The 17500-nt window shown below is 42.1% G+C and overlaps 1 protein-coding gene across 2 annotated transcripts in view; it reads left to right on the plus strand.

Annotated features, from left to right (window-relative positions):
- Positions 1 to 17500, plus strand: part of daglb (diacylglycerol lipase, beta) — a 36764-nt gene that overhangs the window by 7027 nt on the left and 12237 nt on the right. The window contains exons 4-8 of one of the 2 annotated variants that reach the window (XM_079845669.1): positions 3425 to 3698; positions 11386 to 11508; positions 13857 to 13984; positions 14943 to 15069; positions 16259 to 16342. In XM_079845669.1, the coding sequence (XP_079701795.1) occupies positions 3425 to 3698; positions 11386 to 11508; positions 13857 to 13984; positions 14943 to 15069; positions 16259 to 16342 (736 nt within the window). The remainder of the gene's footprint in view (positions 1 to 3424; positions 3699 to 11385; positions 11509 to 13856; positions 13985 to 14942; positions 15070 to 16258; positions 16343 to 17500) is intronic. The other variant, XM_079845670.1, reaches the window with a different exon arrangement.

The raw sequence follows: 17500 nt of genomic DNA on the forward strand, positions 1-17500 counted from the left end.
GAGGGTTAAATGATCGAAAGGGACTTTTGACGGGGCGATCTGAAAGCAACACTGTTATCATGATTTAGTATAAAGAATGATAATTGAAAACTGAATGTGTTTAAAAATATCTTGACATTGAGCTCAAGGCTGATGCCAAATTAAACCACAATGTACTTGTGTAGAGAAGTACCTATACAAATCTGTTAAAATTTTTCCCAAATTCCGTTTTTTCAATTTTAATTTTTGCTAATTCCTTTTTTTCCCCGTTTTAATTTTTGCTAATTAATTTTTTTTTACCCTTAACTGTCGTTTTAGTCGTAAAAAGAGTGTGCTTTTAATGTTAATATAATAGAACATAAAACATAAAATAGGAATGAGCTTAAATTTATTGAGGTAACAAACATCACATTTACTCTGTACTTTTCAGGACAAATATGGCCCTCTAAATACTTCGTCACAACTAAATATTAGTGCTGTGAATTGATAAAAAAAAAACCTGGATTAATTGCATTTTTTCTGTAATCAAATCTCTTCAATATTCGCGTCTCCCCACATACAGTGGTGTAATGCAATATCGCTGTGTCACAAAATAATTTTTCCCAATTTTTTCTGTAATCTAGTGTTTACAGCCCAAACTCTTCTGCAGGGTGCTAGAGCTCACAGGGCCTGAGTTACACACTTTCAACAATGAATTTATAACCAAAAAAAATCAAAATTTTTGGGGGGTTATTACAGCTCAGACAACATATACTCACATGTTTATCACTTTTAGCAGTGCTTTATGAAACTTCAAAGGGTTTCCTGTAAAATTACACCAGTATTGTGTATTTAGAGACTGTGTGTGTGTGTGTGTGTGTGTGTGTGTATGGGAAGCTTTTCAATTTGGGTCGATCAAATCCAGGAAATGGTCATGGCAAAAAATGGCATTCTGCCGCGCGATTCGCGCGAATGAGGCGGCGCGAAGGACGCGAATTGAGCGTTTTGAACGCGCAAATCGTTCAAGTTGAAAAATCTGAACTTTGGCGGATATTTCGCGCTGCGTTAACCAATCAGGAGCTTGCTCTAGTAGTGACAACAATGAGGAGAAAATCTGTATATTAATATCTGGTTCAGACAATATGATTATCACTGTGATAACATTAAATGACATGAAATACAACACAGTCTCTTTTTGTTAAATGCAAGTTTATGTTTGATCAATAATACAAAAGTATAAGTAATGTATAATAAGCTACACAAGAAATAAAGCAAACAATTCAGTCAAACATTCAAAGTCAGTGCTAGTAGGCTAACGTTACAACTGCAACGTACAGTTATAGCCTAAAAATATAAAGTAATGCAACTTTTCTTTGCCCTCAGCCTAAACGATTTGCCAGGGAACAAATTATAGATCCATGAGAGCAAAGATCGGCCGTTACAAGACGAATTATAGCTCGAGACGCCACAGAGACATCAGAGCCAGCGGCAGAAGAACTGGCTGAGGAAAGGCTGCTCTCGCCGGGGTTAATGAGCGCCGCTGATCCACTGGAGCTCACAACTCCGAAAACGGCAGATAAAATGTTCAAATAGGCACTCTTTATATAAATAAACCACAGATTTGAGCTTTAAACAACTACATTATCGCCTGAAAAAGTCTTAAAACGACGTTTTGTCACACATTAACAGTAGATTTTAACAAAAAAAAAGACGTGTAAACACAGCCCATGTCAGACATTTCTCAACGAGACGAGCCGCTGGCAGAAGCCCTGCAGTGAATGTCACGCCTGATTTGCGCGAATTTCACACACGATTGAAGCGAGTAAACTCAAAATGTTCAAGCGTCCACCTTCGCGCGAATCGCGTCCGGTGTGAACGCCACATAATGCTGCGTTCACACCAAACGCGAATAGAGCGTCTGGCGCGAGTGATTTCAATGTTAAGTCAACGGAAAGGCATGTTGACGCACGTCTGGAGGTTTCGCGCAGCGCTAAGGACGCGAATCTGCCTCATTCGCGCATCCAGTTTGCGCGAATGCCGCGAATTGGACGCAAATTGAGCGTCTTGCGCGTTACACGCGAATGGTGCTTTTGTGCATTCACGCGTTTGAAGCGAATTCGCGTCTGATGCCCGAGTTGAAAAATTTGAACTTTGCCGTCAATTCGCGCCACGTTAACCAATCAGGAGCCTGCTCGCTGCGGTCACGTGGTAAGGTGACGTGATGAGAAACCCTGCATAATTTAAAAATAAAACTATTGTGTCACAAAATGTAGTTTTAAGACTTTTTCAGGTGAGAATGTAGTTGTTTAAAGCTCAAATCTGTGGTTTATTTATAAAGAGAGCGCCTATTTAAGCGAGAGCAGCCTTTCCTCAGCCAGTCCTTCTGCTGTTTGCCGCTGGCTCTGATGGCCTGTAATGGTTCGTCTTGTGTAGATCTAACGGCTGATCTTTGCTCTCATGGATCTATAATTTGTTTTCTGCCAAATTGTTTTGACTGAGGGCAAAGTGAAGTTTCATAACTTTATATTTTAAGGATATTTAAATATACATGCAGTGAAGATAATGTAGGAGTTGCCTGGACCACATTTGTGTGGCTGTTAATGCTTAATATATATGTTTAATGAAAATGAAAAGAGGCAGAGTGGTGTTTTATGACATATTTCTCCTGGAGTGCCTTGAACGCGCGTCAATTTCGCTTCAAACGCTCGATTTATACACTCGTCCAATTCGCTGTGGACGCGCGAATGCATTCAAAATGTTCGCGCGTGAAACTAGACGCGATTTTGACGCTCTATTCGCATTTGGTGTGAACGCAGCATAAGAGGTTAAAGGGTTAGTTCACCCAAAAATGTAAATTGTGTCATTAATGACTGAGCCTCATGTAGTTGGACACCCGTCAGACCTCCGTTCATCTTCAGACACAAATGAAGATATTTTAGTGTAAATCTGATGCTCTGAAAGGCCTCCATTGGCTCAACTCTACACTCTCAAGACCCTTAAAAGACACTAAAGACTAAAGTTACAAAGTCCATCTCACTACAGCGGCTCTACAATAACTTTATGAATCAGCGAGAATTTGTACGCAAAAAAACCCTAAATAACGACTTACATAGTGATGACGATTTCAAAACAAAGTCGTTATTTAGGGTTTTTTTGCGTACAAATTCTCGCTGATTCATAAAGTTATTGTAGAGCCGCTGTAGTGAGATGGACTTTGTAACGACGTCTTTAGTGCCTTTTAAGGGTCTTGAGAGTGTAAAGTGCATTGAGCCAATGGAGGACTTTCAGAGCCATCAGATTTACACTAAAATATCTTCATTTGTGTCTGAAGATGAACGGAGGTCTGACGGGTGTCCAACCACATGAGGGTCAGTCATTAATGACAGAATTTTCATTTTTGGGTGAACTAACCCTTTAAACATTCCCCGCCCCTCATAATGCTGTCTCTGTCTGTTGTGGTCCTCAGCTGGATCATCCTCCTCTCGATGGTGGTGGGTGTGCTGATCGTGTTTGACCCTCTGGGCAGCCAGCGGTCTGAAGCTCTGCTGGACTCGGGTGCTCTGCTGGGCGTGAGGGATCTGGAGAGCAGCGAGTCGTCTCAGCTCTTCTACACCGCACACAGAGTGGCCTCGCGGGTCTGGGAGAGCCGGCTGCGGCTCCTCTGCTGCTGCCTTCCTCAGGACGACAACCACCGCGCCGCCTTCTCCAGCATCGCACAGCTCGTCAGCGGCTTCTTCCTGGTTAGACGCGAGCCGGACGGTTTGCTTGTACCACTTTATGAATGTTAAAGGGTAACTTCAGTGATTTAGCATTAGGCTTTGTATCAGTAGAAACCCTGTAGTATATTCAAATTATGGTACTTTCCCCCCTCATATCCCCCTGAGACGAGATAATTATGCATTTTATTTCTGGAAAAAATAGGGATGCACCGGTTGACCGGCCAAAAACCGGAACCGGCCGGTTTTTGCTTCTAGCGCGCGATCGGCAACCAGCCGGTTCCGGTTTTTGGCTGGTCAACCGGTGCATCCCTATTTTTTCCAGGTTTTTTAGGTTTCCTATATTGCAATCATTCGCGAACATGTCACTTGTGTGTTACAAACGGAAACTGGAGAACTGAGGGAAGAGACGAGATCTGCTGAAGGGAATGAAGAGCCGCTTTCCTGCGCGGGCTGAAGTTGAGCGAGCTGAAGTTGAGCGAGCTGAAGTTGCGCAGGCTGAAGTTGCGCGAGCTGAAGTTGCGCGGGCTGAAGTTGAGCGAGCTGAAGTTGAGCGAGCTGAAGTTGCGCGGGCTGAAGTTGAGCGAGCTGAAGTTGAGCGGGCTGAAGTTGCGCGAGCTGAAGTTGAGCGGGCTGAAGTTGCGCGAGCTGAAGTTGAGTGAGCTGAAGTTGAGTGAGCTGACGTTGCGCGGGCTGAAGTTGCGCGAGCTGAAGTTGCGCGAGCTGAAGTTGAGCGAGCTGAAGTTGAGCGGGCTGAAGTTGCGCGAGCTGAAGTTGAGCGAGCTGAAGTTGAGCGGGCTGAAGTTGAGCGAGCTGAAGTTGCGCGGGCTGAAGTTGAGCGAGCTGAAGTTGCGCGGGCTGAAGTTGAGCGGGCTGAAGTTGAGCGGGCTGAAGTTGAGCGAGCTGAAGTTGAGCGAGCTGAAGTTGCGCGGGCTGAAGTTGCGCGAGCTGAAGTTGAGCGAGCTGAAGTTGAGCGAGCTGAAGTTGAGCGGGCTGAAGTTGAGCGAGCTGAAGTTGAGCGGGCTGAAGTTGAGCGAGCTGAAGTTGCGCGGGCTGAAGTTGCGCGAGCTGAAGTTGAGCGAGCTGAAGTTGAGCGAGCTGAAGTTGAGCGAGCTGAAGTTGCGCGGGCTGAAGTTGAGCGAGCTGAAGTTGCGCGGGCTGAAGTTGAGCGAGCTGAAGTTGAGTGAGCTGAAGTTGAGCGGGCTGAAGTTGAGCGAGCTGAAGTTGCGCGGGCTGAAGTTGCGCGGGCTGAAGTTGAGCGAGCTGAAGTTGCGCGGGCTGAAGTTGAGCGAGCTGAAGTTGAGTGAGCTGAAGTTGAGCGGGCTGAAGTTGAGCGAGCTGAAGTTGAGCGAGCTGAAGTTGCGCGGGCTGAAGTTGAGCGAGCTGAAGTTGAGTGAGCTGAAGTTGAGCGGGCTGAAGTTGAGCGAGCTGAAGTTGCGCGGGCTGAAGTTGCGCGGGCTGAAGTTGCGCGGGCTGAAGTTGCGCGAGCTGAAGTTGAGCGAGCTGAAGTTGAGCGGGCTGAAGTTGAGCGAGCTGAAGTTGCGCGGGCTGAAGTTGAGCGAGCTGAAGTTGAGCGAGCTGAAGTTGAGTGAGCTGAAGTTGAGTGAGCTGACGTTGCGCGGGCTGAAGTTGCGCGAGCTGAAGTTGCGCGAGCTGAAGTTGAGCGGGCTGAAGTTGAGCGGGCTGAAGTTGAGCGAGCTGAAGTTGAGCGAGCTGAAGTTGAGCGAGCTGAAGTTGAGCGAGCTGAAGTTGCGCGAGCTGAAGTTGAGCGGGCTGAAGTTGAGCGGGCTGAAGTTGAGCGAGCTGAAGTTGAGCGAGCTGAAGTTGAGCGAGCTGAAGTTGAGCGAGCTGAAGTTGAGCGAGCTGAAGTTGAGCGAGCTGAAGTTGAGCGAGCTGAAGTTGAGCGAGCTGAAGTTGAGCGAGCTGAAGTTGAGTGAGCTGAAGTTGAGCTGAAGTTGAGCGGGCTGAAGTTGAGCTGAAGTTGAGCGGGCTGAAGTTGAGCGAGCTGAAGTTGAGTGAGCTGAAGTTGAGCGAGCTGAAGTTGAGCGAGCTGAAGTTGAGTGAGCTGAAGTTGAGCGAGCTGAAGTTGAGCGAGCTGAAGTTGAGCGGGCTGAAGTTGAGCGGGCTGAAGTTGAGCGAGCTGAAGTTGAGCGAGCTGAAGTTGAGCGAGCTGAAGTTGAGCGAGCTGAAGTTGAGCGAGCTGAAGTTGAGCGAGCTGAAGTTGAGCGAGCTGAAGTTGAGCGAGCTGAAGTTGAGCTGAAGTTGAGCGAGCTGAAGTTGAGCTGAAGTTGAGCGGGCTGAAGTTGAGCGAGCTGAAGTTGAGTGAGCTGAAGTTGAGCGAGCTGAAGTTGAGCGAGCTGAAGTTGAGCGAGCTGAAGTTGAGCGAGCTGAAGTTGAGCGAGCTGAAGTTGAGCGAGCTGAAGTTGAGCGAGCTGAAGTTGAGCGAGCTGAAGTTGAGCGAGCTGAAGTTGAGCTGAAGTTGAGCGGGCTGAAGTTGAGCGAGCTGAAGTTGAGTGAGCTGAAGTTGAGCGAGCTGAAGTTGAGCTGAAGTTGAGCGAGCTGAAGTTGAGCGGGCTGAAGTTGAGCGAGCTGAAGTTGAGTGAGCTGAAGTTGAGCGAGCTGAAGTTGAGCTGAAGTTGAGCGAGCTGAAGTTGAGCTGAAGTTGAGCGAGCTGAAGTTGAGCGAGCTGAAGTTGAGTGAGCTGAAGTTGAGTGAGCTGAAGTTGAGCGAGCTGAAGTTGAGCGGGCTGAAGTTGAGCGAGCTGAAGTTGAGCTGAAGTTGAGCTGAAGTTGAGCGAGCTGAAGTTGAGTGAGCTGAAGTTGAGCTGAAGTTGAGCGAGCTGAAGTTGAGCTGAAGTTGAGCGAGCTGAAGTTGAGCGAGCTGAAGTTGAGCTGAAGTTGAGCTGTAGTTGAGCTGTAGTTGAGCTGAAGTTGAGCTGAAGTTGAGCTGAAGTTGAGCTGAAGTTGAGCTGAAGTTGAGCTGAAGTTGAGCGGGCTGAAGTTGAGCGAGCTGAAGTTGAGCGAGCTGTAGTTGAGCTGTAGTTGAGCTGTAGTTGAGCTGAAGTTGAGCTGAAGTTGCGCGGGCTGAAGTTGAGCTGAAGTTGAGCTGAAGTTGAGCGGGCTGAAGTTGAGCGGGCTGAAGTTGAGCGGGCTGAAGTTGAGCGGGCTGAAGTTGAGCGAGCTGAAGTTGAGCGGGCTGAAGTTGAGCGAGCTGAAGTTGAGCGAGCTGAAGTTGAGCGAGCTGAAGTTGAGCTGAAGTTGAGCTGAAGTTGAGCGAGCTGAAGTTGAGCGGGCTGAAGTTGAGCGAGCTGAAGTTGAGCTGAAGTTGAGCTGAAGTTGAGCGAGCTGAAGTTGAGCGGGCTGAAGTTGAGCTGAAGTTGAGCTGAAGTTGAGCGAGCTGAAGTTGAGCTGAAGTTGAGCGAGCTGAAGTTGAGTGAGCTGAAGTTGAGCTGAAGTTGAGCGAGCTGAAGTTGAGCGAGCTGAAGTTGAGCTGAAGTTGAGCTGAAGTTGAGCTGAAGTTGAGCTGAAGTTGAGCTGAAGTTGAGCTGAAGTTGAGCGAGCTGTAGTTGAGCTGTAGTTGAGCTGTAGTTGAGCTGAAGTTGAGCTGAAGTTGCGCGGGCTGAAGTTGAGCTGAAGTTGAGCTGAAGTTGAGCTGAAGTTGAGCTGAAGTTGAGCTGAAGTTGAGCTGAAGTTGAGCTGAAGTTGAGCTGAAGTTGAGCTGAAGTTGCGCGGGCTGAAGTTGAGCTGAAGTTGCGCGGGCTGAAGTTGAGCTGAAGTTGCGCGGGCTGAAGTTGAGCTGAAGTTGAGCTGAAGTTGAGCTGAAGTTGAGCTGAAGTTGAGCTGAAGTTGAGCTGAAGTTGAGCTGAAGTTGCGCGAGCTGAAGTTGAGCTGAAGTTGCGCGAGCTGAAGTTGAGCTGAAGTTGAGCTGAAGTTGAGCTGAAGTTGAGCTGAAGTTGAGCTGAAGTTGAGCTGAAGTTGAGCGAGCTGAAGTTGAGCTGAAGTTGAGCTGAAGTTGAGCGAGCTGAAGTTGAGCTGAAGTTGAGCTGAAGGTGAGCTGAAGTTGAGCTGAAGTTGAGCTGAAGTTGAGCTGAAGTTGAGCTGAAGTTGAGCTGAAGTTGAGGTTTCGTTCAGCTCATTCACACTAAATCGAAAAGACATGTTCAGTTTTTAATTGTAGTGTTTATCCTCTAACTCAACTAAATGATTGTATTACTATGAAGATCAAAACGACGATGTACGGAGTGGCCTCGTAGGGCAGCGAAGCAAGTGCATTCTGGGAGTTGTTGTCTTTCATCCACATGAGACAAAAATAAATTTTCTGTATTTTCTCAGTCTAGAAGGCACCAAATTCAAAAATAATTTCACATTTCTACTACATAAATGACCCAGTTTAAATACAAAGCTTAATGCTAAATCACTGAAGTAACCCTTTAATTTCACTGAAAAGTCACACGGTTCACATAGTATATCTCCGGTTCTGTTGCTCGGGTGCTTAAAGTGCTTTTTGAAGTCCTGCTGCGTTCACACCAAACGTCTGGAGCGATTGATTTCCATGATAAGTTGACGCACATCTGGAGGTCCTGCGATAGACGTGATTTCGCCTCATTCACGCATCCAGTTACGTGCAAGTGATTTTATTTGGTGCTTTTTGTGCATTCGCACATTTGAAGCGAATTCGCATCTGACGCCCGAGTTGAAAAATCTGAACTTTGGCGTATATTCGCGCGGCGTTAACCAATCAGGAGCTTGCTCGCTGCTGTCACATGGTGAAGTGACATGATGAGAAACCCCACGTTTCAAAAAACACTACTGTTATTAGGGCTTCACGATTTGGGGTAAATATCTAATTGCGATTATTCTGGTTAAAATTGCGATTTAAAATGCGATTATTATTATTTATAAATTTTTACAAATGATAAGTGTGTATATAACATTTTGTGTTTACATATTAATGTGACTAATAATAATAATTATGATTATGATTATTATTGCTAAATAAAAATAAGAAATATTACTATTACAATAACATTCATTATTAAAAAATTAAAATAGAGCATTTAAGAATAAATACAACAGTATAATAATAATAATATTTATATTTTACAAAATAACCTAAAAATTATGGGTTACCTGTTAGTATGCAGACAGCCTATGACTAAAAATCATTAGAAAGGTCGATTTATTGTAAAAAACAACAACAACAACAATTATTTTTATACAAATCTGTGCTTTTTATCTGTGATATCAATTTCTTAAAGTCTATGTTTTTGATATGAAATATGAGCCTCTTATGCATCCACTGTGGGGATTAAAACTCCTGTACATTGAAGAAAAACAAATGGATTGACAAATAAATTAATGTAGAGAGAAGTTTTATTTTTCTTATTTTCTACCCAAAAGTGTCATTCATACTGGAGGCCAGAGGGCGCCCTCGAGCAGAAACGCCACATTTGCGTCAGAGAAGTAATCCTTTGTTTTCAGGAAATCCCTAATGTGAAGCTCGAGCTGTAGCTGAATAAAACAAAGATAGAAACGCTTTGACTGATTAAACATGAAGATAATAAACACACGACTGCGACAAGATATGGTGTATTTGAGTTCTTCAAGCTTTCTCGGGTATTTTCATAATAATAAAGTATTCAGTGCTGATTGACATTCTGTGATAAGAAGCCACACCAGCTCGACTGACGATATGAAGTGAGTTAAAACATGTTATTAAACGTTGTATTTGGTTGGACAACAGGTTTATGAACGCTTCGCATTACTAGATTGTGAAGATGTTTGACACATGTTGCTCAAACTCGCAGTGCTTTCAGACGGAGCAGCGTTTACTGATCACAGATCAGCTCTTCACTGACACACTGGGCATTTATTTAATTCATTAAAATCGCAGCCTTTGCGCTTTCATAATCGCACATAAGCCAAATCGCGATTGGATTTCGATTAATCGTGCAGCCCTTACCGTTATTGACACAAAATGTAGTTTTAAGACTTTTTCAGGTGATAATGTAGTTGTTTAAAGCTCAAATCGGTGGTTTATTTATAAAGAGAGCGCCTATTTGAACATGTGATCTGGCCCATCTTTGCTCTTATTTGTTCCCTGGCAAATCGTTTAGTCTGAGGGCAAAGAGAAGTTTCATAACTTTAGTTTTTAGGCTATTTAACTTTACCGTTGTAGCCGACTAGCGCTGACTTTGTTTGACTGAATTGTTAGCTTTATTTCTTGTATATCTTCTTATACTTTTATAATGGCTATTATTGATCACACATAAAACTAAATATGACATAAAACACAACCCAGTCTCTTTTAGTTAAATGTCAGTTTATTACAGTGATAATCATATATGAACACTTATTATCTGAACCATGTTTAATATTTGTTTTTAAATGTAAATGAAAAGAGGCAGGGTTGTGTTTTATATTTTGTTTGTTATAAATACACATGCAGTGAAGATAATGGACCACATTTGTGTGGCTATTAATGTTTAATATTTTCTTTTAATGAAAATGAAAAGAGGCAGAGGTGTTTTATGACATATTTCTCCGGGAGTGCCTTGAACGCGCGTCTATTTCGCTTCAAACGCTCGATTTATACGCGCATCCAATTCACTGTGGACGCTCGAGTGGATTCAAAAGCGTCCAACTAGGCGCAAATTTGACGCTTTGTTCGTGTTTGGTATGAACGCAACATTAAACAGCCATATTTATGAAAACGTACTCAAAGTGCTTCAATGATTGACAGACAATAGATATGAAATTGGTGTTTAATTTTGTCAATAAAACACAAATACAATATTTTCACACAAAATGAACGTCCCAAAATGATCAGCCCGTCTGATATAGAGCTTATGATTATGAGTGTGATATTGCTCATATATTCCCAAGTATATCATACATATATTCATTAAATCAGTTTGAATGAGGAAGGTTAATTAATTATGTGAATGTCAACTAATGGGACCTTATTGTTAAGTGTTAGCTAAAATTCTGACTAAACCGTTAATTATTATAATAATATGATACAGGCTGATGATCAATACATGGCTGATATTAAAACATATTGTCTAATTAATTGAAAATTAATAAATGTGAATTTACTAGGGCTGTCAAAAGATTAATTGCGATTAATCACATCCAAAATAAAAGTTTGTGTTTACATAATATATGTGTGTGTACTCTGTTAATTATTATTTATATATAAATACACACACAAGCATGTATATATTTAAGAAATATATATAATTTTTATATATAAAACATTTATATTTATATAGATTATAGATTATATAAATGTATATACAGTATATACATGCAAATATTTCTTAAATATATACATGAATGTGTGTGTATTTATATATAAATAATAATTAACACACATATTATGTAAACACAAACTTTTATTTTGGATGCGATTAATCGAGATTAATCTTTTGACAGCCCTAGAATTTAGGCATTGCTGCAACATAATGTGCATAAATTGATCTTTGATTTGAGATTTTGCTATGAATTTTTTTAAAGAATAAGTGAGCGTTAGAAGACGATTAAGGGAATCTATATGTAAAAATAGAGGATATGAGCATGCAAAGTTAAACATACAGTATCAGCCAATGACGATTTAATAAAAAAAATCTACAATATTGGCCGATAACCTAAATGATACGTCCCTAGAGGTTAAAGTGAAGCTAACCTGACACTGTCTGACCCGTTTGCAGGACACAGACCTGGTTCCCAGTGACATCGCCGCTGGTCTGGCTCTTCTGCATCAGGAACAGGACAAAATGGAGCAAAGCAGAGACCCTGAGGAGGTTCTGACCCACAGCCCGTCCTCCCCCATAGTGAGTCTGCACTATTTCTGCGGTGTATATATCGTCTAGGATCGTGATTGTTGTTTTAACGATGTGCGATCTGACATTGAGTATGTCCCTCACTTCACAAACACACACCTGAGGAACTACGTGATGTCGACTAGTGCGCTTGTGCACACTTTCATTGTGTGATTTAGTATTAAAATGCATTTATAAAGCCCTTAAAGGTGCACTATGTAACATTTTTTTCAGTAAAATATCCAAACACCACTAGGCCAGTGTTATATATTGTGTTGAGTACTTACAATGTCCCAAATGTTTCCAACTATTTGTAAATTGTGAGATGCTATTTTCCCCGAGGAACCGGGACGTGTGAGGGCGTGGCCTGTCGATGACATCATATCCACGTTAGTTTGCAATTTTATTCTGCAGAAACGCTTTCCTCTCACTGCAGTGTGAACAAGTGTCATAGCAGCCGCTGAGAGAACGCACAGAGTAACGCCATCCCATCATCAACACACTCAGTGTGTAATATGATCAACAGAGCTGCGTTACCTCACACTCATGAGCGGAAGTGGCGACTGTGGCATAATAAAAGTCCTGCTGCTCGCGAGGCGTGTGTCGTGTTCATCTTATTAACAATCGCTCCAGAAAAAAAAAAAAATCAATAAAAATAACAACATTTATATCAATAATATTAGCAAAAGTAATACTAAATATGGTGATGATAATATTTTGCATTGACAGTACAGTTGCAATACTAATATAAATAATATAATAACAATAGTAATAAAAACAATAGCAATGCTAAAAATGGCAACATTTTGTGAGGACGGCGACAGTGATGTCAATAATAATTACAGTAGTAACAATAATAATAACTATAGGGATGAAACGGTATGGAAATTTAACATCACGATTATAGTGACCCAAATTATCACGGTTATCAATATTATCACGGTTTTCTTCAAATGAGATGAAAGTTTTCAAAAAGAACAGATGCACACACTTAAAACATTTCAACAAGTTTTATATTTGAAAATCAACAAACAACAAATAAATAAAGCAGCTCTAAGCACTTTTTAAAGCTAGATTCTGTGGGATATCCTTCTTTATAATGGCCGTCGTCAATAGCAACGCATAAATATAATCTCTAATATTAGCTCTGTAAATATATTCTCAAGCAATATTCTCATCAGTGTTCTATCAGTCACATTTAAATCTAGCATGTTTTGTGTAAGAGCCCAAACAGTATCCTAGTGAAATAATGCATATCCATATTTCCATATGATTTGACAGTTTATTTGATTAAATATCAAAAGGTGTTTATCATACCTGACACCTAGATGATCACTTTACAGTCAGTTTTATGACGGTCATTCTCTTCAAATGCTGTAGTTTGAAACGTGTAACGTTACCAATGTTGTGTGTAACTTTAGAGACGGTCCCTAAATTCGCCAGCGTTATGCCAGTCATATCAGATGCGCTGCGGCTCTGCTGTGTTTGTTTGAAACTATTTTCGCTGCTGAAATGGAACAAAAACGGTCAACCACTATATGATGAGTGAATCTCCTGCGTACATCGCACGTTTATCTCCGCTTTGAGTGAATATTTCAGTGATTGACAGCCGCGCGCGCTCTGAACAAAACTCAGGCTAATCTGAACGCCTCTGATGATTAGATATCGCTTTCATAAACTCAATAGAAACACGTGTGAGTGGTTATAATGCGCAACGTGATTATAACAGATGCTTTTGAGAAGACCATAATAAGTTCAACCGCCAGAGTGGCTAGTGTGCAGCCGAAATAACGTTACACCCGCAAATGGATGTTGTTGATGTCAAGCCCTGATTATCCCTTAATGTCGCCCTAGTCTTGACTGAACTTGTTCGCTCGCTTCACGTTATTATTTCCCAGATGTAGTTTTGGTATTGAGGTCAAAGTCCACTTGCCTTGCGTTTGCAGTTTTGAAGTGTTTCCCTATTACAGCGACTCTCTTCTGGCATGTTCTGCAGACAGGGTGACCATCTTAGATTAAGTTTCCCTCAGGACTTTTGTAAAAGCCAAAATATGACAACGCCTCAGATTTGGTCCTTTTAGAAATCTGAAAAATCTCCCGGCGCTGTCACTGCCATCAAACACTTCTCATTCAAACACAGCGTGCGCCTGAGCCAGACTGACGCTGACTGGACAGGATTTACCGCGAGTTTTCAAAATCGTGATAATCACACGCGGTTTTAATAATAATAACATTTTAAATGATATTACTAACCGTCACTACATTTTATCGTGGTTTATCGTGAAACCGGTAATCGTTTCATCCCTATTTATATATAATATTTGATATTTTCATCATCCACTCCTCGTGTGTTTTCCCAGAGGGAGGATCTGGAGCTGGAGCTGGAGAAAGCCGCTCACTGTATGCAGTTTGCAGCTGCTGCGTACGGATGGCCACTTTACATCTACTCGAACCCGCTCACGGGGCTCTGCAAGCTCAGCGGAGATTGGTGGGTGTCACACCGTACATTTAATACACACCGTATTAAAGGGTTAGTTCACCCAAAAATGTAAATTGTGTCATTAATTCCTCACCCTCATGTGGTTGGACACCCGTCAGACCTCCGTTCATCTTCAGACACAAATGAAGATATTTTAGTGTAAAGCTGATGCTGAGAAAGGCTTCAGATAGGCCTCCATTGGCATTCAGTACATTTACACTCACAAGACCCATAAAAGGCACTTAAAACGTTGTTACAAAGTCCATCTCACCACAGCGGCTCTACAATAATTTTACGATGCGACGACAATAGTTTTTGTGCGCAAAAAAAATCAAAATAACACCTTTATCCAACTTGTTCTTGTCTTCGTGTGTGTCTCCACGACGCATGCGTGAGAATATGACGCAGATCCGGCGTTCGGACACATGAGCCAGAAGAGATTTGTTTACGAGCAGAGGAAGACGCGCGTATCTAAGCTGTTGAATTCTACATTGATCGTGCTTTAGGTCTCGGTGTAGTTCTCAAAATGGGGCTAAAGTGTGCATTTCATGGATTCCCGAACGCCGGATCTGCTCATATTCTCACGCATGCGTCGTGGAGACACACACGGAAGACAAGAACAAGCTGGATAAAGGCGTTATTTAGATTTTTTTTTGCGCACAAAAACTATTGTCGTCGCATCGTAAAATTATTGTAGAGCCACTGTGGTGAGATGGACTTTGTAACAACGTTTTTAGAGCCTTTTATGGGTCTTGTGAGTGTAAATGTACTGAATGCCAATGGAGGCCTATCTGAAGCCTTTCTCAGCATCAGCTTTACACTAAAATATCTTCATTTGTGTCTGAAGATGAACGGAGGTCTGACGGGTGTCCAACCACATGAGGGTGAGGAATTAATGACAGAATTTTCATTTTTGGGTGAACTAACCCTTTAAATGCGGGAACGCACTAACTGCTGTGTGTTCCAGTTGTAGGAGCCGCCACGCGGAGTACGATCTCGTTGGTGGAGATCACCTCGGCTGCCACTTCACCTCCATCCTTCAGAGCACAGGCCTTCAGTACAGAGACTTCATCCACATCAGCTTCCACAACCAGGTGACGCCCTCATACTCACACACACCTCGGACGCAGTGTGTGTCAGAATGCCTTCTAGCTACACTGTGTAATTTTTTTTTACTTTATTCTTAGCTAAAAACACTTAGTTCTTTCAAAAATATATGTGCTCATTAAAGGGTTAGTTCACCCAAAAATGAAAATTCTGTCATTAATTACTCACCTTCATGTCGTTCGACACCCGTAAGACAAAGTCCATCTCACTACAGCGGTTCTACAATAACTTTATGAAGACGAGAATAGTTTTTGTGCGCAAAAAAAACCTAAATAACGACTTATATAGTGATGACGATTTCAAAACACGGCCTCATGAAGCTTCGAAGCGTTATGAATCAGTGAGTCGATTCATGATTCGGATTGCGTGTCAAACTGCTGAAATTTGGCGATTCAAACCGCTGATTCGACTCACTGATTCATAACGCTCTGAACCTCTGAATCGACTCACTGATTCATAACGCTTCGAAGCTTCATGAGGCCGTGTTTTGAAATCGTCATCACTGCAAGTCGTTATTTAGGGTTTTTTTGCGCACAAAAACTATTCTCGTCTTCATAAAGTTATTGTAGAGCCGCTGTAGTGAGATGGACTTTGTAACTTTAGTCTTTAGTGTCTTTTAAGGGTCTTGAGAGTGTAAAGTTGAGCCAATGGAGGCCTTTCAGAGCATCAGATTTACACTAAAATATCTTCATTTGTGTCTGAAGATGAACGGAGGTCTGACGGGTGTCCAACCACATGAGGCTCAGTCATTAATGACACAATTTACATTTTTGGGTGAACTAACCCTTTAATGTATATTTACTTCTTTCAAGTAATAAAGTATTCTCGTAAATTTATAATATGCCATTGTAAACACATACGGGTGAGGGTTTGAATGCGGGTCGCCATGTTGCTCCTCCATCTTGAAAGTACATTAGCCAAAGAGGGACATTCCCGTAAATTCAAGCTTGGCCTTTGGCGTTTTGACACTCGATGGCACCGTGTCCAATGTGGACGAGGTGGAACTGGAAGCCATGTTAATCTTGGACTAAATCGGCCACCGTAGGAGTTAAAACGAAATCGGAATTGAGAGGAAGAGAAACTAATATTCTCTGGATGGTCATATACAAGTTCACCACTAGATGGGGGAAAATATCCACAGTGTAGCTTTCAGCAATGTCTTTTCTTTTTCCGTAGATCTACGAGATCCCGTTTTTCGTGGCGTTGGATCACAAGCGGGAGGCGGTCCTTGTTGCTGTGAGGGGAACGCTGTCCCTTAAGGTGAGCCATCGCTTAAACACTGATTATAACAGGGTTCCCATGCTTCTTAAAAGTACTTGAATTTCAGACACATGGATTCAAGGCCTGGAAAGTACTTGAAAACAAACACAGGTCCTTGAAAGTGCTTGAATTAACCATGAACTTCATTTTGTTAGAGTAGCATGTGCTATTACAAACATTAGCCTTAAAGGACAACTCCGGTGAAAAATGAACCTAGGGGTGATAAACACATGGTTACCGAGGAGATCGTTCCCTGGGATGCGTTTTCATGAAAATGGAATGTAAAGAGTTTAATCTCTAAAAGCAGATTAGCTTATAACGCTAGTCTATGGGGCATAGAATAAGTCAAATTAAATGGCTAGTTATTACCACTAACAAGGCTCAAAATAGCCTCACACTAACACGGGAGCATAATGAGGGTCCCTACATGCAAACCGAAGCATTGAAAACTTTATAAGTGTACAAACAGTTTAATAAGAAGATACTTTATAAAGACAGAACATTACGCGCATACAGACAGCAGCCATCTTGGAAAACAGACTCGACGAATCGAGCCATGAACGCTGTGCTAAGCTGATGAACTGTGACTCTCATATGGTCCAATGTTTCCGGAAGAAAGCACTGAACGCAACAGAGAAAATAAATAAATAAATAAAAATATTTTTTTTTAAAACTGAACGCAACAGAGACTAGTGCTTCCACAGGATACACACTAAAGAGATGGCGGATTATTCAACCGTGGCTCGACTTGATAAAGTATCTTCTTATTAAACTGTTTGTACACTTATAAAGTTCTCAATGCTTGGGTTTGCATGTAGGGACCCTCATTATTCTAGTGTTATGCTAGTGCTAGGTGTTTTCATCATTTACAGGGGCTAGTCAGTGATTTTATTGCCGTCTGAATCCAGAATGTCAGTGTTTTTCTCCCACCACCCGTGTTAAAATCCCCGGCCGAATTACCGACTGTTTTTAGACAAACACCAAAGTCCTGTGGTCATTTAATTGCCGTCTGAATCCACATCTCTGAGTTTTCAAGAATATATCACTTCAAAATTCACTGTTTATATCCTTTTTGGCCACTGCAGAGCACCGTACGGTTGCGCTTCACTGTCATTTGGATGCATTTTAAAGATCAAGACTTTTATTACTGAAATGCTG

The sequence above is a fragment of the Gobio gobio genome (assembly GCF_949357685.1).
Source record: "Gobio gobio genome assembly, chromosome: 20".
Classification (NCBI taxonomy): domain Eukaryota; kingdom Metazoa; phylum Chordata; class Actinopteri; order Cypriniformes; family Gobionidae; genus Gobio; species Gobio gobio.